The following is a 19,991-nucleotide window of genomic DNA, read 5'->3' on the forward strand; positions in this document are numbered from 1 at the left end:
CGCTAAAAAGGAACAGTCAAGTTTAATGAATAGTTGGCATAAAAATCTAAAATGAAAAGAAAGGAAAATGCAAACTTAAACCTCAACGCATGAGAGTAGAACAAGGTAGCAAACAAATAAGCCGGCATTATTAAGTCTGTTCTTGGTAATGGCCCCAGGTATCACTCGTCTAGAAATGTTCAACCGTTCGTTACTAAAGGTTCAACAGGCCGCCAGAAATGTTCAACAGATTGTGCCGGTGACATACGCAACTTATATATAGCGGAGTATACATTATCAAGACCATGAGGAATTGAATAGCATGAGAAGAACAGCAAACTCTTCAACAGTTGAAATATAGTCATGGGTAGTATAAATCTCATTTTTGCTTTGCATCTTTTGGTAGTTTTGTTTTTTATCATCGCAATCCCGAGCTACGCTATGTATCCATTTTTGCCATTCATCCTTACATCACTCGTGTTTGCTCGTTCTGAAAATTCCAATAACCATTACTGATAAGTTAGATTTATGGTGCAATCTTTGCTGTTCAAATTATTGAGCACACGTTGTTCTTCTTCATAGTATATAGTTACTTCTTCCTCTCTAAACTTATATATTCTCTGTATACTATATTAATGTAACGAAAAAACAATACTGGCCGTGTGTATCTGACATTTTTTACCTTGTTTGTTTTTGTCATTTAGCTTATTTACCTCAGTTGTTTTGGTCTCTTGGCCCAGTTGGTTAAGGCACCGTGCTAATAACGCGGGGATCAGCGGTTCGATCCCGCTAGAGACCAATTTTTTATGTTTCACATATCAACAACTAATAAAATGACTTTTTTTTAAAAAAGTCATGTGATGCAAAAATAAAACCACAGAGTTATGTGGCACTCTTGCGCAAGCCCGGAATCGAACCGGGGGCCCAACGATGGCAACGTTGGATTTTACCACTAAACCACTTGCGCTTGTTTTCTTATGTTAGTTTTGTATTACGGGCTCGAGTAATACCTGGATGTCTTGACAATCCTAATATACTATTTTAGGGAAGTAACTTATTGTCAAAACGACTTATCAACTTAATTCACGGGATGTTACTTATCCTATATATTATATAAGATATGGTTTATACTAAATAGTGGAAGCGCGGAATCTTGGATCTAACTAATTGTTCAGGTATTTATACATTTGATTAGTTCAGCTCGGAAAAGCAGAGTTTTACCTTATGTTGTTCAATCTGTTCGTTTCGTTATAAGATTGTTTCATATGTGTTTTATGAACGTTTAGAATGATGTATTGTCATACTGACGTATCTCATCTTAAGATACAACAGTTAGCTGAAGCTATAGAACATAATTTAGCCAATTTGAAAAGAAGGTGCCCTGTTGAAGGCGGATCACAAGTAATTACTCATGTTGGAGTGGCTTATTTGTTGGAATAAGTGATTACTACTATACACCTATTCGTATAAATTGGATTAAGTTATTGCAACTATACGTCTTCGTATAAATTGAAGTAGAAAAATTCTAATAATAGAATTTACTGCAGTAATGAGATAAAGATCTATTAATTGATCAGAACTTATTATATAAGAAGATGAGTTATCACCAAATTCTTATCATTAACACTCTGATTTATGTCTGAACCTTTTGGTTTAATACACCCAATCAGCGTGTGTTTTATATACCTCTCTTATATAGATTAAGAAGGAACGACTATTCTTAATTATTACAACTTACTAAACTACTAATTATCAACATTATTGTTGGTGAGATATTGGTTAATTTATGAGATGATTGTTGGGATTCCAATGTTGATAAAGGCAATATTATTTGGTATATAGAATGGTGTTGATAATTTGTTGTTTAGTAAGTTGTCATAATTAAGAATAAGTCGTTCCTTCTTATTCTATATATGTTGTAATATAAATCAACTATCATCTACTAACTAGTAGTCATACTACTAGTATATTATCATATACGGTGTTAGAAGATGACACAAATGATGAGAAATAGTCATCTAAATTAGTGGAAGCTGAAACGCAAGGATTGATAATGTAATAGGATCAATGAATAAGAACATATAAAACGATGATAATAATGTTTATAGAATTGTGTAGAATTGCAGATTCCCTTTTATGGATTCCTAAATCCCTGAGGAGAACTTCTAGTATATCTACATACTTAATATTATTGCCTTATAAAAAATGGAATCCCAACAATTACATCAAACTCCACTCTTATTTCAAGAATATACTAGAAGTTCTCCTCAAAAATCCAATAAATGGGACTCGTTATTCTGCATAATTCTGTATATGCTTTTATTGTCATTTTATATTAGGTTGAGATTGAATTTAGTAAGTAAAGGCATGCTAGTAAAGTATTTGAATAAAAACCTCAATGCATTTAAGACGTCCAGACTCATTTTAGGCTGAAATTGTCCTAAACATAGGAAGGTGTTCTAGATTTAAATCTTTTATGTTATCAGTAAAAAAGGGGATAGAAATAGTCGATAAGGCTGTTTTATTAAAATTAGTCAATTCTTGTTCCACACTTAGTGCGATGAATAAAATATGCAAATTAAAATATCTATAAAATAACCGGGTGTCTATGTAGTATATTATGTTTTATTAGCACTTATTGCACTCTTTTTGAATAGCTCTGTACTTCCTATCCAAACCCCCGAATTCTTTTCTTCTTCTTTTTGGCTCTTTGTGAATTACGAGTTTGCGAATCGTTCATGAATGATATTTGTGAAGATGGGGGTTGCATTAGCGTAAATGCAGGAGTCATTAAATCTGGCAAGACGCTTAAATTTTGGGTAGATTGCGACAACGGAGCTGCTCTCTGGGATTGTGTCTTCAATATTTTTTTCCTCCGTGTTAGTCCATTACTTTGAGATGATTTAATCGTAGGAATTTGGGACTGAGAACTTATAGTAAATTGAGGCCTGCCATTGAAGGACGTTGCTGAAAATTGACTATCAAAATTAAAATCATCCAATTCATCTTCTTCGTTTAACTCATCCATATCCCATGAAGAGATGACATCTTGGTAAGGCTGGCTTAGCGATTGTGAAATTTTCTTTTGAATCGGTTCGAAAAGGGATGGATTTTCAAGTCTTGCTAGACTCCAGACGATATCTTTGACTATCTCTTTTGTAAGCAATTCAGCTTGTGGTGATACCAGAACCCAACATTGTAGCAGTTTATTGTAAAAAATATCCAAACCAGGAACATCTTCATGTAAAAATAAATGTAGCAGTTTTTCAAAATCAATGAATGTGACATCTTGATCCTGATAGTACTGGAAAAACTGGTCAAGTAACGAAGAGAATTCAGGTATACTAGTGAAAGAGTTTGAATTTTCAACGAGATTGTTCAATTTTGAATAGCTCAAAGCCTCACTACTGATACTTTCATCTTTGGTTCTTTGCCAGGATTCAAGCAACTGATTTGTAGCCATAGACAAACGATACCCCAGGTCTTGGAGATATCTATCTTCATCATGGCTGTTTTCATGCTCAGTTAAATCTCGTATCTGAGATATACGTTCCCTTTCTTTCATCTTAATTTGAGAAATTAGTGCACAAATACTCTCCTTTTCACGGTTATTAGTGTTATTGAAAGGCAACATCCACTCGGAATGATCAGTCACAGTGAAGTTTTCTTGTTCATTAAATTCATCACTTTGAGTATTTGACAAAGCACAGTAATAAATCTTAGATGAGTTCCTCATTTTGATCAAAAAAGCCACGGTAAACCCAATGTTTTCATCTGCATCTTCGTCCGCCGGAGTTTTGTCGTCTATTTTGTCGAGTGTTGTGATTGCCTCTATACCAGTAGGGCTCCCACCTGGAATTTTAATCACTGTTGAATACCCTAAGGATTGAAATAGGTTTGTTCTTGTGCTAGAAAATACATGGATGTAAATGTATTTATGACGCATCGAATACACAAACGCAACCAGGAGCAAAATATTTGATTTCTTAACTTTTTGAGTAGTGATTTTAAGTGTGGTATCATCGGGATCCAGATCGTGTTTCCATGATATTTTTCTCACGACGTCGTTTGCTTCTGATGCTCCTATGATTATTATTTCCCTTGACGTAAGTAAGATACCATTATTATCGTCAATCCTCCTATAATCGCGTATATCTGACCACGTCTTTGCCTGTACCACTTCCACTTGCCAGTTATTCACAAAGTCGACTTCAATCATTTTGGATCTATCAAAAATTAGTATTTTTTGGAACTGTGAAAACCACTCAATTCTTTTCCACGACGACAATTCTGCTGGATCGTAAATCGTGCCATGGAAGTTATCTATTAATTGTAGTTTTCTTTTGTTATTATTGAAATTTTTTGGTATCGTCCCGATATTCCAGTTGCCTTTTGCATCAATAATGGCAAATTGTTGCAAGTCCCAAGGATTAAATGCAAAATCTACTACTTGAATATCGTCTACTTCCACAAAATACAGCGGTTCAGAATTGGTGACTATGACATCACATGATCTCGAATGAATATTTTCGATTCTAAAGATTTGGAAAGAATTTTCCGTGATTACGCCCACTAGATTTGATCTCCGCCCAATGGCTTCAGAAGTCCCTGGTATCTTGATACTCTTGATCGGCGAATGCAGCTCGATGCTCGTTACATTGTTATGTCGGTTCAAGTGCAATGTGTTTTGTCGTACTAAGACTGATATATTCAGCACAGAGTCAGTTTTACCAGAGGCATATGCTATAATTTCGGTTCCGTCCCTATAGTTTCTTAAATCTGATGCCGTTTGGATATATTTAGAGTCCAGCCGGTTAGCCACAGTCGGGTCCCAAAAGAAGGCATCTTGCCCCGACCTTGGAGAACCGGCACTTTCTTCCAATGTATCGTTCAAGTCGCGTAGCAAATCGGAAGGAATGTAATCTTGGAGTGAAACTGGCGTGTCGCAGTTAACACTGAACATGGGGTCATTATCAACCTCAACTTTCTTGAAAAAATGCACATGTTTCGGTACTACGGGTATCACTGGATTTACCACTATAGACGTGTCCGCCTGATCATCCATATCCTCATCAATATCACTAGTTATGAGATCATCGCCATTATCTGATTCTTGCAATCCTTTCTCCTCGGAATTACATCGAATGACAGTATCGCAAAGCACACTGTTGGCCACTATACGGAGATCCAGTACACCCTCGGGTAACGTATCATCCACTGGTCTTAGCCATTGTGATTTCTTTGTAGTATGTTTTTCCTGCGGAGAGTAAAGACTAGCACCTTGAACACCAACACCCAATTGCAAACCTAAAACATCCGAGCCTGGAATTTGTCCCTCACTCATACTCAGCCCATAGAACACCCTTCTTTTCACCTTCCACTTGATGTGTTATTGTTATCATCAGACCAATGTGAAAGCTCATCTCGATCTCTTGATCGAGTGAAAAAAAATTATTGTGAACCGCGGGTAACCTCTCCATGTGCCAAACGGAAAAACCGCCGATTGAAAAAGCCAAAAAAGGTTAGTCTAGCCCATTACTATGCTTAATGCTGGTAAGCGCTTCTTTTCATTAAAGTGAAAGGAGAGGTAAAAAAAACAAAATAATAACCCGGTACCTCACGCAGTCGGAGGGTCGAAAACAAGGTAGCAAACAAATCGTTATAATGAGGAGAATAGCATCAGTACGTGTTCTCTTCACACGCAGATGTATTTCAAGCAGTGTTTCCCCACTGACGCAGCCCTTGAACGTGCTTTTCTTTGGTAGTGATGCCTTTAGTAATTTTTCATTGGAGGTACTCAACGAATTGCGTCAAAGTATTGGAAGCCCTGGTATCATTGATAGAATTCAGGTGGTTACAAGGTCGCCGAAATGGTGTGGTAGACAGAAGTCCGTTTTAAAATACCCGCCCATCTTCGACATGGCAAACAAGCTTCAACTGCCACGCCCAATTACATGCGACACCAAGCAGGAAATGTTGGCGCTAAGCAAATTGACATCCAGCCGCCCAGAAGATCCTGGGGGCAACAGCCCCGGCGGTCCGTTCAACGTGATTATCGCAGTTTCTTTTGGGAAGCTAATTCCGGGTGACTTGATCCGTGCGGTACCGCTGGCGCTTAACGTACACCCTTCGCTACTTCCCAGACATAAAGGTAGCGCACCTATTCAGCGAGCGCTGTTGGAAGGAGACTCCTATACCGGTGTAACAATACAGACTTTGCATCCGGAACGGTTTGACCATGGTGCTATTGTGGCGCAGACACAGCCACTCGCTATTGCAACGATGTTATCTGCGGGAAGGGTCGATAACCCGACTGCAGATTCAGATTTTGACCGCCTGCCTCGAAGAACTGCCGCGTTGATGGACCAGTTGGGCGCCTTTGGCGCCCAACTATTGAGTCAAACGCTTCGTGAGAAGCTCTATCTGCCGCAGAACCGTGTGCAAGTGCCAGCAAGTTACAAAGCCAGTTATGCACACCGTATAACAACGGAAGACAAGCGCATTCACTGGACGCGCGATTCTGCCGCCCAACTGCTTAACAAACTGGAAACGCTGGGTCCTCTGCACGCGTTCAAAGAAGCGACGGCGACAAAAAAAGGCGCTCAAACACCTGTGCTGAAACGAATATTGTTCCACGAATGTACAGTGGCAAAGAGCACCAGGCCACACAATAGTGGCAGACCAGGTGTGTTTGAGTACGACAAGGAAAATGATTGCCTCTTAGTAGCCTGTCATGGCGACTTACTGCTATACGTGAACCGTCTCCAGTTCGAAGGTTTCGCCGTAGAAGGTGCTGGACAATTCATGGCGCGCCTGCGGAAAAGATGCGGTTATCTGAGCGAAAACCTGATTTTTATGTAACCCGGATCTATCTTTTATTTCTCACATGCATTGGTCTCTCAACAAGTATTGCTGCCAAGCCCTACACGCCTTGAAGAAAAAGAAAAGTGGCCCCGTTTTATTTCCCAGTTACGGTTTATTTATGATTTAAAACGATTGACGTGTGAGCTATTATTATTAGTTGTAGTTCTTAAGGGAAGTGAATTAAGCGTAGGAAATCTGGAGTTGATTTGTGATAGTAGAAAGAGCACAGGGGGCGTTCACATCGGGGTAAAAAAAATGCCTGCACCAAAACTCACGGAGAAACTAGCCTCTTCCGAGAATGCACAGGAAACTACGAATTGCAGTTCCAGTTCCACCAAGGTTAAAGATACCAAGACGTCGGCAGAACAGGCGTATGTCTACAAAGAGCCTAGCGCGACCAAGAAGATACTCTACTCCATTGCCACATGGCTGTTGTACAACATCTTTCACTGTTTCTTTAGAGAGATCAGAGGTCGGGGTAGTTTCAAAGTACCGCAACAGGGGCCACTAATTTTTGTTGCAGCTCCGCATGCTAACCAGTTTGTTGATCCTGTCATCCTTATGGGTGAGGTAAAGAAATCTGTCAACAGACGTGTATCCTTCTTGATCGCGGAGAACTCATTAAAACAACCCGCTATTGGATTTTTGGCCAGTTTCTTTATGGCCATAGGCGTGGTAAGGCCGCAGGATAATTTGAAACCGGCTAAAGGCACTATTCGTGTGGACCCAACAGACTATAAGAGAGTCATTGGGCACGACACGCATTTCTTGACTGATTGTATGCCAAAGGGCCTCATCGGGTTACCCAAATCTATGGGGTTTGGAGAAATCCAGTCCATTGAGAGTGACACGAGTTTGACTTTGAGGAAGGAGTTCAAGATGGTCAAACCGGAGATCAAAACCGCTCTACTCAACGGCACCAGCTATAAATACGCCTCTAAAGTCGATCAATCTTGCGTTTACCACAGAGTCTTCGAACATTTGGCTCACAACAACTGCATTGGGATCTTTCCTGAAGGTGGGTCCCATGATAGAACAAACTTGTTGCCCTTGAAAGCAGGTGTAGCCATTATGGCTCTTGGTTGCATGGACAAGCATCCGGACGTCAACGTGAAGATCGTTCCTTGCGGTATGAATTATTTCCATCCACATAAATTCAGATCTAGAGCAGTTGTCGAATTCGGCGACCCCATCGAAATACCGAAGGATCTAGTTGCTAAGTACCATAACCCAGAGACCAACAGAGATGCTGTCAAAGAGTTATTGGACACTATATCCAAGGGTTTGCAATCTGTCACCGTTACATGTTCTGACTATGAAACTTTGATGGTGGTCCAGACGATAAGAAGACTGTACATGACCCAGTTTAGTAGCAAATTACCATTGCCCTTGATCGTGGAAATGAACAGAAGAATGGTCAAAGGTTACGAGTTCTATAGGAATGATCCTAAAATAAAGGACTTGACAAAAGACATAATGGCATATAATGCTGCTTTGAGACACTATAATCTACCCGACCATTTGGTGGAGGAGGCAAAGGTAAATTTCGCCAAAAATCTCGGACTTGTTTTCTTTAGATTGATCGGGCTCTGCATTCTCTTTTCCCTAGCAATGCCTGGCATTATTATGTTTTCACCTGTCTTTATCTTGGCCAAGAGAATTTCTCAAGAGAAGGCTCGTACCGCTTTATCCAAGTCTACGGTCAAAATAAAGGCCAATGATGTCATTGCCACATGGAAAATCTTGATCGGGATGGGATTTGCACCCTTACTGTACATCTTTTGGTCCGTTTTGATCACTTACTACCTGAGATATAAGCCGTGGAATAGAATATACGTATTTTCTGGGTCCTATATGTCCTGTGTTATAGTCACATATTCTGCTTTGATCGTAGGTGACATTGGTATGGATGGTTTTAAATCTTTAAGACCGTTAGTCTTATCTCTCACGTCTCCAAAGGGCCTACAAAAACTACAGAAGGACCGTAGGAACTTGGCAGAAAGAATAATCGAGGTCGTCAATAATTTTGGAAGCGAATTGTTCCCCGATTTTGACAGCGCCGCTCTACGTGAGGAATTCGACGTTATTGATGAAGAGGAAGAAGATAGAAAGACTTCAGAGTTGAATCGCAGGAAAATGTTAAGGAAACAAAAAGTAAAAAGACAAGAGAAAAATTCGTCATCATTCATCATTAACGAGCATGACAATCATGATACCTACGAACATCATAACCAAGATTCAGATGGTATCTCATTGGTCAATAGTGATAATTCTCTCTCTAACATTCCCTTATTCTCCTCTACCTTTCATCGTAAATCAGAATCCTCTTTAGCTTCAGCATCCGTTGCAGCTTCTTCTTCATCAGAATTTGAAATAGAAAACGATATCTTGGAAGAAAAAAACGGGTTGGCAAATAAAATTGCGCAAGCTGTCATGAACAAGAGAATAGGTGAAAACGCTGCGAGGGAAGAAGAAGAAGAAGAAGAAGAAAAGCAAGAGTAAGAGCAAGAGGAGAAAAATCATATATAGGTGTTATTTTGGGCTAACAGTGAAGAAATGGTACTTAAATCTTTTACCATTCTGTTTGTGTAATAATCCCATTATCGCTCATTGGGAATTGTAAATATTGATATTAATGTTTATGTATATCCCTCGCAAAGGACTTTTTTAGAAGGAGGGAACCAACTGTATACATGTATATTTCTAAAAATACTTTGCTCTTTTACAAACTATTGAAATTGTTCCTCTCATGCTACCAATAACAAATGATTCTGAAACTTAAATGCTTCTTTATCGTTCTAGAACGAAATTAGTGTCCTGTCCAACTGAACCTTTTTTTTCTGCTTCGCTTTTTGTTATACAATGCAATTTCATCTCTCTGTTGTCTTTGGGTATGCCCTGTTAAATTCGTTACCACATTCTCAAAAGTTGTCTTATCCTTAAGGAGATCTTGCTGTTTTTGCTTCAGTGATCTCGACTTACTTACGAGAAAGTCGATGGACTGACACAACGTATCATGGTATTTGCGTAAAGATTCTTCATCCATGTCAGTAAAATCGGCGGTAAGCAATTGCGGTATATGTTGCTCTTGTTCACGCTCTTCTTCTCTTTGAAGAGATTTCAAAGTCATTGGTGGTGTGTAGTCGATTTTAAAATTATCCCTCAGAAAGAGACCCATCGTTGTTTGTTCGTTTTTTTCTACTATATCGCATATCCTCTTAAACAATTCATCATTCAGCGGCTCTTCTTCCTTCTTTTTACTGGCCTCTTCAAGGTCATCATTATCGGAAAATCTCAAAATATGTAGCAAGTTCCTACGTATATGAGATTTACTCCATATAAATGGGTGTAACACAGGATCTAGTTGTACGAGTTGCTCATAAATGACATGGGGTCGTTCATCCTCAATCAATTTGCTCAACTTAAAGCAATCATTACTTATTGCTTCCTTTTCCGAATTGAATTCACCATTAGCTAATAACTTATTCAGGCAGTTATCTACCACAGATTCCGAAGATATCTGTAGCTTGGAATCCTGGTTATAAAGATCATTTTCCACTGAAGCATCTGAAAAATTCCCAAAGTCATCACTGGAGTCGCTTTCAACATCCAATGCATTTACAGCAGGCTTTATCTGATCTCCATCAGTCATTTCTATGCTTTGAAAGAGGCGCCTTTTCCTGTTACACCTTAAATTCTCGTTGGTGTGTTACGCCTAGTGTAATTTTTTTTTTTTGAGTTTTGATAGCCATTCGCGAAACTTTTTTGTAATTTTTCATCTTAAGAAGCGGAAATAGTAAACAATAACTTGAAGTCTGTTGATCTTAATATCTTCAGTTATGATGAAAACATTACAACAAATAAGTATATATACGCTACGTGTATTAGGACAATGAAATTTGATGCACTTGCAGATCAGCAGATGACTGACCGAAGGTATTTTACGCTCGAAGCAGCAGAAAGTGATGATGCCGATAGTTCATTGAATTCTTCATCCGTGGGAAGCCCCGCAATGGATACAGGAAGAAGGATTTACAAGATTGCTTCGTACAGGACTTCAGCAGATGACGAGAGTCAACTGGGTTTTGCTTCTTCGCATTCTCCAACATCCAAAACAAGACCTGCAAGCAAAAATACCGAAAACGATGATTATGGTAAAAGGTCTTCTACAGGTTCGTCCCTCAAGCAACTGTTCAATAAAATCGATATAAGTGATACTAGTCACTCTTTAAATAAAGAAAATGTATCTCAGGTATCGCTATCAGAAAACAAACTGTTCTCTCCTTCTAAAAGGTTGTCGAAGCAGAATAATTCGAAGATAACAAATTCCAAGTTTCGCACACCCCTCAGGCCCATTTCAAATCAGTCAACCTTATCAAGAGATGAATCGGTTAAGGATTTTGCCTCGCTCAATTTTCGAGGTGGCGGTGATTACAAATTTTGGAGTGACAAAAAGACAAGTTCCCATGTTCATTCACCCAGTGTGAATTCAGTTAATTCTTTTACTTCTACTACTTCCTCGTCTAAATGGAAGTTTTGGAAGAACGACAACTTATTGTCTAGATCCGTATCTTCCAAATCTACAAACGAGCAGCCCCCAAATTCTGCACAACTCAAACCAATTAATCAGTTACAAAAGAAATCTTCAATATCAAGTTTCCAGAGCTCGATTTTTGGCGGCCACAAACATGCAGAGAAGAAGAGAAATTCTGGATTTATTATGCCCGACCATCGAAGCACTAAAGAATTGAACCACAAACATTCATCATCAAATCTTTCCTTTAGAAGCTTGAAGCACAAAACGTCACATTCTTCTCTAAATAAGCTTAAGATAAGGCGTAAGGGAAATACACAAGAGTCAAATCATTTGGCCAAACAAACCTGCCAGATATCACTCCCTGTTCCAGATCAAGTGTCAAAGGATAAGATTCAGTTAAAATTGAAAAATTCGACATCATTGGCATCTCTATCTTCAGAAGTTACTCCCATAAACACTTTGGATTACAATGATTCAATTTTGCAGCAAATTTTGCAACTTTGTGACGTCAAATATATTATGCATGATTTGTATGAGGCCCAATCATTAGGCCTGTTTATATTGAATGCTGGATCAATTCGGTTGTCTCATAATATTTGGCAAACTTATCACAGTGATGTACAAACTTCGATTATTTGCAAGAAAGTATGTCTTGGTGCCTTAAGTGACTTGACTACTTCAAACTTGATATCTTTACATGAGTTAAAATCACTACGCTTTTTACAAGGAACTAGTGGTATCGCCCATTTGTTGCAGGCCTATGTCATGCCTTCAGATGAGAGTGAAGACATTCAAAACTTGACGTTATACCTATTTTTCAAGGATCATGGAACTCCTCTATCGAAATGTTTCAATATTGATTATTGCCAAGCTTTGTCTATTTTCTGGCAGTGCAGTAGTATATTATACGTTGCTGAGTCCAAACTTCAGTTCGAACATAGAAATCTGACTCTCGATCATATTTTGATAGATTCAAGGGGAAATGTAACTTTAATTGGTCTGAAGTGCTCCCGATTTTCAAGTGTTGACACCAATAAAGCTTTCTATACAAGACTAGACCACCAATATTTCTTTCAAGGGCGAGGAACTTTACAGTTTGAGATCTACGAATTGATGAGAAGTTTACTTCCTCAGCCGATGTCCTGGGGAATGTTTGAACCGAGAACAAACCTATTATGGTTATATTATTTAAGTATCAACTTGCTAAAAATGAGTCAGAGAAACACGTGCACCCGCAATTTCAATCATGAAGTAACTATCCTGACCAAGTTGATGCACCTACTTGATCCTTCTCGAAAACAACCCAAAAAAATCTTTAAAAAGGAACTTTCTATTAGAACGTGTGGTGATCTTTTATCTTTGAAACAAGAAATAATGCAATAGGTATGTTATCTTAAAAAGGTTCAAGTTTTTGTATCCTTCTTAATGATTTGTAAGTAAGAAAACGAATATATACAAATTTGTAATAGAGAAAAAGAAATAAGAATATGTTATTAATTCTCCTCCTGAAAGCCCTTATCTTTATCTAGCTATTCAAAATCATAGGCGCATATTCGGAAAGCAATCTGCCAAAAAAGGAAGGACTTGTACTGATATTCTCAGCTGATCATATTTTTTTACTGCTTTTTTCAGTTGAATTGTTTTGTCATGGTTAGTATTCAAAATAAACCACCTCGCATCGCAACAAAAATAAAATAAGGTCAGTGGGTATATTAGTAGAATAAAAAGATATCATTGGCAAAACACTCATAGAATTATTACACCTGCGAAAAAGGCAATAAAAATACGAGTGAGAGAAGCCTGTGATAAGATGAAAGTAGCAAAGTTTCCATGGTTGACTCACCGTGAAGAGTCGCGAAAGTATGAAATATATACAGTTGATGTTAGTCCTGATGGGAAGAGACTGGCTACTGGCGGCTTAGATGGAAAGATTAGGATATGGTCTATAGATTCCATTTTGCATTGCATTGAATTAGAAGCAGTAACTCCTAAAATACCGCTTCCACAAGATTTGCAGATCCCATTGTGTAGTATGAGTAGGCATACTGGCTCCATAACATGTGTCAAATTTTCACCGGATGGAAAATATCTTGCAAGTGGATCTGACGATAGGATTTTGCTTATATGGGCTCTCGATGAAGAGCAAGGCTCACAACCTGCCTTTGGTTCTGAAAATGACAAGGAACATTGGACTGTTCGTAAAAGATTAGTTGCGCATGATAACGATATACAAGATATTTGCTGGGCACCGGACTCAAGCATACTAGTGACAGTTGGTTTAGATAGATCTGTCATAGTTTGGAACGGTTCCACTTTTGAAAAGTTAAAGAGATTTGACGTACATCAATCTCTCGTTAAAGGTGTTGTTTTCGATCCTGCTAATAAGTACTTTGCCACCACATCAGATGATAGAACCATGAAGATATTTAGGTATCATAAGACTGGAGACGTTTCTTTCACGATAGAACATATAATTACGGAACCATTCAAAAAGTCACCCTTGACCACATACTTCAGAAGACCATCATGGTCTCCTGATGGACAACATATCGCGGTTCCCAACGCTACTAATGGGCCCGTCAGTTCCGTGGCCATTGTAAATAGAGGAACTTGGGATACAAGCGTTAGCTTAATTGGGCATGATGCGCCTACAGAAGTTGCAAGGTTTAATCCTAGATTGTTTGAGAGGGGTGGCGGCGTCAAAGAAAGAAAACACAATGACCTAGAGGATGGGCTAATACAGCAAAATGAGGAAAATGTTCACCAATTTGATAAAAACATCGACTCTGTTGTGGCAACTGCTGGACAAGATAAATCCCTGGCCGTTTGGAGTACGAGCAGGCCAAGACCGATATTTGTTGCTTTTGATATTGCGAATAAGTCAATTACTGACATGTCTTGGAATCCGAATGGCTCTTTACTATTTGTTGCATCATTAGACTCTTCAATTACCTTGTTTAAATTCGAGAATGACGAATTAGGTAAACCTATCCCTCTGGAGAAAAATACGGAGCAATTGTATAGATACGGTGTCGACAAGGATTCATTGGATTTTCCGGAAAGCATTAATCAATTACTACTCGAGGATCAAACCAAAAATTTCAAAAAAACAAAGTTCTCAACATCGAAACAAAGTGGAAAACCTCAAATACTTGCAGCAGATTCACTTTTTCATCAAAAAAAAGATAAAAATGATGCTTGTGCACTTAAAGGTGAACATGTAAATATCTTGATTCCAAAGAGGAAAAAGGATGCTAAATTAAATAAAGCAGTAACTCTCAAAAGTGGTAAAAAACGTGTAACTCCTACATTAATTTCGACTTCATCATCATCTCCTTTTCCCAATGCAATCAAAAAACCTACATTGGATAATAGGAAACTTGAAAATAATTTGAAAGCGTCCACTAAGGCGGTCACTAATAATAATTTATTTTTTAATGCACTAGAGGGTATCGAAAAGAAAATCAGTATCGCATCATTTCCGTTACCAAGATTAGGTATACATTCCTTAATTATGGGTACAAAAGAAAGAAGTACAAGAAAAGCCGCAAATTCAGAATTTGACAATGATGATCCAGGTAATACAATTATCAAAGGTACAGATGGTACGAACGACAGCATTGACGAAATTACAATTCTTTCAGAGGATGAAAACGACTTTCACAGGATGACTTTGAACGCTAAGTTAACACAGGAGAAGATTTGGAGCGAAGAACCAACAACACGATACCTTACGCAATCTGACATTATACCAGACACAGATGTTGTTATACTTGAAGAGGGTGACTTGAACGATATAGCCGTCTTGGAAATAAGAAATGGTGTAGAGAGATCAATACAGTTTGATTTTGAGGCACTTCTGGATAATCCTACCAAAATACTAGGCTACCAAGGAGGTAAAAGAACTATCGAAGCATTTATCCCAGAAGTTATCATTTGTGCTGTGGGATCAAAGAATTGCAAGTGTTGGTGTTTAGCTTCTGCTAACGGTTCTATATACATCCTCTCATATAACGGACAGCAGAAAATCCCTAAAATTAGCCTGGGACATAAGGTAATTAAGATGGTAACATCGAGCAAATATCTAGTTGTTTTGACTGAAAGGGGATTATTCTTTGCCTGGGATTTACTAGACTTAAAATCGGTGCTGCGAAATGTACCCATCTTGCCAATCTTGAATGGTCAACCAACTCAAGGAAACAAGGTAAGGATAAAAAAACTCATCAGGTGCTTTCGTCTGGACAGCTCTACTTGCGACTTGTTTTTAGAAGTTAATGATCCTAGAAATATATACAAATGGTCCAAAGATCTTGGTTGTTGGTCTCTTCATAAATAATAACCTTCTATATTTTATTACCTCAACAAGTTTTCCTTTTGAGATTATGAATGATCATATAAGTATCATTTTAACCTCAGAATCTTCGTCCTATTACTATCCTAACAATTTCTTCAGAAAAAATGGCACAATTGAAGCTTTCTAAAGCTGTGAACTAAGGCGCTCTTATCTTGGTTGATTATTGGCGGAAGCAAAGTGAGCGAACGCTTCTTTTTGTCTAGTGATGGTAAATGGATGGACTAATATTTTCCATTCCAACATTCATACAATAGTAAAGGATCATTAAAAGTGGGAACGATAATGTCGAATTAGTAATATACATTTACAACTACTATATAAAAGAAAGGAAATATTGCATTCTCATAATTATAAGGACAGATTTACACGAAACTATCTCTTTTAGTTTATTATTATTATTTACCTTTGAAGTAACCTAGAATCCAAAAGGATTTGATGCAGTAGCATTAAATATATTAGCTTGTCTTGATTGTTGAGGGCCATTACCAAACCCAAATCCAGTAGGTTGGTTCTGTAATGCTTGTTGTTGTGGTTGCTGCATAGCGCCTCCGGTATTGAAAGAATTCATCATCTGTGGTTGTTGCATGGCGCCGCCGGTAGCAAAAGTATTCATCACTTGTGGTTGTTGCATAACACCGCCAGTATTGAAAGTATTCATCATCTGTGGTTGTTGCATGGCGCCACCGGTAGTGAAAGTATTCATCATCTGTGGTTGTTGCATAACACCGCCAGTATTGAAAGTATTCATCATCTGTGGCTGTTGTTGAAGAACACTCCCCGTATTGAAAGTATTCATGGCTCCACCAGTGAACTGATTCTGGTTTAATGGTGTAATACCTCCTGTTTTCTGTAAAGTTATACCAAATTGGGACTGTGGCCGGAATCCCCCAGTATTTTGAGGCTGAGTGTTAAACGAAGTCTGAGGGATCATAGCACCACCTGTGTTAAATGTATTCAATGCACCGCCAGTCCTTTGTAAAGGCATCATTGCTCCTCCGGTAGTTTGGGTTAGAGCATTGAAAGATGTTTGGGGCATCATGACACCACCAGTATTTTGGGGTTGGGCCATCATTGCACCACCTGTTAGTTGTTGCGAAACGCCAAATGACGTTTGTGGTATCACAGCACCACCAGTAATTTGAGGCTGTGCAAACATGGCGCCACCAGTCCTTTGTAAAGGTGGCATTGAGACACCAGTATTGGCTGAGATTAATCCATTGGCGGTTTTTTGGACAGGCAGCACTGAACCTGTTGGAAGTTGTTGCTGCGCTTGAATATTGAATGAAGTTTGTGGAAATTGTGCGCCTCCCGTAGCGATTGGTATTAGGCCACCTCCCGTTTTCTGCAAAGGCAAAACAGTAGGAGTTGTGCCGAATGTAGTTTGTGGCATCATAGCGCCGCCAGTGTTAGCGATTGGAATTAGCCCGTTACCCGTCTTCTGAACAGGTAAGATACCACCAGTAGCTTGTGATTGCATACCGAAAGTTGTTTGTGGCACGACAAAGCCACCAGTTCTTTGCATTGGTAGCATGGCACCCCCAGTAATCATTGGCATCATCACAAAACCAGTAGTTAACGGCAAGATATTGTTGCCACCAGTCTTAAATGGATCTAATGGGGCGGGAGCAGGTGGAACTGGAGCCGAGACAGCGGTAGTGCCACCAGTTTTCACAGGTTCCAAGTCCTTCAAGTTTGGTTCAGGTGTTGTGGTTGAGGTCTTTTTAGGTTCAAGGGGCTGTAAGTCCAATAAATCTTGCATGGAACCAGTAAATTCAGATTTCTTGGAGAGTAAGTTAGATTCAGACTTAGAAGCCGGCTTGACAGTCCAAGCATCATCCATCTCTGCTGATGCAGGAGGAGCTATTTGAGCAGGGCTTGTTGTCTGTGGTAACAATTGCTGAGGCAATGAGGTTTCAGGGACCGCAGCAGCGTTCAATGAACCATCAGGCTGGGAAAACATATTTCCAGTAGCATTTGATGGAATGGTTGTGTTATTCTCTCTTCCAAATTTCTTATCAAGATGTTTCATCACTCTAACAATATCACCTTCACGCAAACCTAAGGTCCTTAACATGGAGCTATTTATGTCAGACATCATATCTTCGGTGATTTGCTCCCTATCGAAATTGATAGTATACCTTTGACAATTGCTAACATCCACACCGCAATTCAAGAAAAATTCGAACCAGTCATATTTGTTACTGTTGTTGTTACCGTTTTCTGCGATTGACGTAGGGGTCGTATTTGAAACAGAGGCAGAAGAGTTTGGTCTTGGTGGTTTTATTGGAGGTAATTCCTTTTCTTGCAACCTTGATCTTTCTTCATCCAATAGTTCTCTAGCTTTCTTCAATTCATATAATTCACGTTCTTTCAACCTTCTATCACGTTCCTTTTCTTCTTGCTCCTTTAACCTCCTTCTTCTTTCTCTTTCAGAGTCTCTTGAATCACTGCCATGAGAGGAAGAGCCATCATTGGTTTTAAACTTTTCTAAGGAAAAGCCTGTAATTTTCTCCACGTAGACCAGATCCTCGTTAGATAACTTATCAGCAGCGACAGCAATCTTGACACCATTAGCTTTGTGTAAATGGATCTTGCCCTTAGAACACCCAATAAATTCAGCATCCACTTTAAAAGTACCACTTCTATCAACCCATAAACGCGATTTTTTTGGATTAGGGAAATCTTTTGCCGCCGATGAGTTTTTCTTGTGTGAGGACAATGAACTTTTCCTTGACCTTTTACCGATAACAGTAGTAGGAACATCGTTTTGAGATTCATCCTCTTTCCAATTGTTGTTAGCATTGGATTTTGACCTCGATCGAGATCTCGACCTGGAGGGAGATTTGGTGAAATTTTTCTTGATGGATTTGATTATACCGCTTGCCGTGGATTCGGTATGTTTCTTATCATGAACAGGTTCAATAAACTGTGCAGGAACGAGGCCACTTTTGCCAGAATCAATCAGCTGGCACATCCACCAGTCCTTGGATTTTTTATCGTCTAGAATGTAAACTTTGTCGCCTGATTTTATGGTTAATTCGTCCTGTGACTCGGCCATAAAGTCGTATTGCACGACACCTCTTTTCTTAGATTTGGAAGCCATTTCAACTTCTTTCAAGCCGGGATCACGAGAAGCACCTTTATACTCACCAATAATGTTCATGATCTCTTCACACGTGGTGGTGTTGCCGGTGTGCAATTCAAGACTTCTATAAGGGTCAACGAATTCTAAAAACATGTGTTTCTTCTCATTATCGTATGAGACCAATTTATCAATTGACCATTCATGAGGGGTTCCTTTCTGGGGTATAAAGTTTATTTTATTGTTACCGATTGATAGCTTGGCTTTTTTCTTCTTCCTACCTTCGATTTCAGTAACATTCCAAGAATGGTACTCTGTGTTGTATTCGTGGTTTCCAACGCTGTTGTTGTTGTTGTAATAGTAATCATCCTCTTCGTCGTTATTGTCGTTATCGCTATATGATGGTCTTCTGTGAGATGGAGCCGCCATAGCCGTGGCCTCGGTAGTTCCAATAGTAGCGGTTGGTCTTGCAGGCATGGCAGGAGGAGGACCCTCATCATCTTCATCTAGAACTCGGTCTTCTTTGTCTTGAAGCATGCGAGCCCTATCATTATGTTGAGGAGGTGGTAAAAAGCTGGTAGGGAGTGCAGCAGCTGGCGCAGTAGTTGGCGTAGCAGCTGATACATCGGCGGCGGCTGGTGACCGTTCCTGTTTAGGAGCGGATCCGTCCGCTGGCTCAACGTAGTTTCCTGGAATAAAGCCGAATTCATTGGAGACGGTAGATTTAACCAACAACCAATCCGCATCATTATCATCAAATACATCAAAAGTGTCATTTTCATGAAACGTTAATTCTTCATCAGCGTTTTGCACCTGTCCATAGTCATAAATGGCTCTTACCTTCTTCAAAACGGGAGCCTCTTCAATATAAGTGGAAGGTACTAGACCCACTGGTTCTTCGCTATCGGAGCCAATTACCCTTTTCTTCACTGTCCACCAATCATCAATATCTGATTTTTGTAATAGGTACAACAGATCATCTTCCTGGATGGCCAGTTCTTCTGGTGTCTGCGGTTCATAGGCATAGATGGCCCTATAGATGCCCAGAAACACGGTCATACTCTAGCTATTTTGTATATAACACAACGTGTCACCTTAATTATGTTCAACTGTCCCGTCTATTAGAACTATAATAGAGATTGATAGTAGTATATACACTAAATACTTGTTCTTTT

General features: G+C 39.1%; 7 protein-coding genes and 2 non-coding genes across 9 annotated transcripts; 5 read left to right on the plus strand and 4 right to left on the minus strand.

Moving 5' to 3' along the window:
- Positions 1-704: 704 nt before the first annotated feature.
- Smki_2.trna3I lies at positions 705-778 on the plus strand. Its single transcript has one exon. It is a non-coding gene; the product is annotated as a tRNA-Ile (tRNA).
- A 97-nt stretch (positions 779-875) lies between these two features.
- Smki_2.trna4G lies at positions 876-946 on the minus strand. The gene has a single exon. It is a non-coding gene; the product is annotated as a tRNA-Gly (tRNA).
- Positions 947-2,647: 1,701 nt separating this feature from the next.
- RRN6 (Rrn6p) lies at positions 2,648-5,323 on the minus strand (the record flags this gene model as incomplete). The annotated part of the gene is made up of 1 exon (XM_056222308.1): positions 2,648-5,323. One exon carries the CDS (start codon positions 5,321-5,323, stop codon positions 2,648-2,650), a length of 2,676 nt encoding a protein of 891 aa, XP_056080348.1.
- A 320-nt stretch (positions 5,324-5,643) lies between these two features.
- On the plus strand, positions 5,644-6,840 carry FMT1 (methionyl-tRNA formyltransferase; the record flags this gene model as incomplete). The annotated part of the gene is made up of 1 exon (XM_056222319.1): positions 5,644-6,840. The coding sequence occupies one exon, from the start codon at positions 5,644-5,646 to the stop codon at positions 6,838-6,840; it is 1,197 nt and encodes a 398-aa protein (XP_056080349.1).
- A 258-nt stretch (positions 6,841-7,098) lies between these two features.
- SCT1 (bifunctional glycerol-3-phosphate/glycerone-phosphate O-acyltransferase SCT1) lies at positions 7,099-9,345 on the plus strand (the record flags this gene model as incomplete). The annotated part of the gene is made up of 1 exon (XM_056222330.1): positions 7,099-9,345. One exon carries the CDS (start codon positions 7,099-7,101, stop codon positions 9,343-9,345), a length of 2,247 nt encoding a protein of 748 aa, XP_056080350.1.
- Positions 9,346-9,652: 307 nt separating this feature from the next.
- LAA2 (Laa2p) lies at positions 9,653-10,495 on the minus strand (the record flags this gene model as incomplete). The annotated part of the gene is made up of 1 exon (XM_056222341.1): positions 9,653-10,495. The coding sequence occupies one exon, from the start codon at positions 10,493-10,495 to the stop codon at positions 9,653-9,655; it is 843 nt and encodes a 280-aa protein (XP_056080351.1).
- Positions 10,496-10,735: 240 nt separating this feature from the next.
- On the plus strand, positions 10,736-12,763 carry ALK2 (protein kinase ALK2; the record flags this gene model as incomplete). Its single annotated transcript, XM_056222352.1, has 1 exon — positions 10,736-12,763. One exon carries the CDS (start codon positions 10,736-10,738, stop codon positions 12,761-12,763), a length of 2,028 nt encoding a protein of 675 aa, XP_056080352.1.
- Positions 12,764-13,190: 427 nt separating this feature from the next.
- HIR1 (Hir1p) lies at positions 13,191-15,716 on the plus strand (the record flags this gene model as incomplete). Its single annotated transcript, XM_056222364.1, has 1 exon — positions 13,191-15,716. The coding sequence occupies one exon, from the start codon at positions 13,191-13,193 to the stop codon at positions 15,714-15,716; it is 2,526 nt and encodes an 841-aa protein (XP_056080353.1).
- A 433-nt stretch (positions 15,717-16,149) lies between these two features.
- SLA1 (cytoskeletal protein-binding protein SLA1) lies at positions 16,150-19,875 on the minus strand (the record flags this gene model as incomplete). Its single annotated transcript, XM_056222375.1, has 1 exon — positions 16,150-19,875. One exon carries the CDS (start codon positions 19,873-19,875, stop codon positions 16,150-16,152), a length of 3,726 nt encoding a protein of 1,241 aa, XP_056080354.1.
- Positions 19,876-19,991: the final 116 nt, after the last annotated feature.

Source organism: Saccharomyces mikatae (genome assembly GCF_947241705.1).
Source record: "Saccharomyces mikatae IFO 1815 strain IFO1815 genome assembly, chromosome: 2".
Taxonomy (NCBI): Eukaryota; Fungi; Ascomycota; class Saccharomycetes; order Saccharomycetales; family Saccharomycetaceae; genus Saccharomyces; species Saccharomyces mikatae.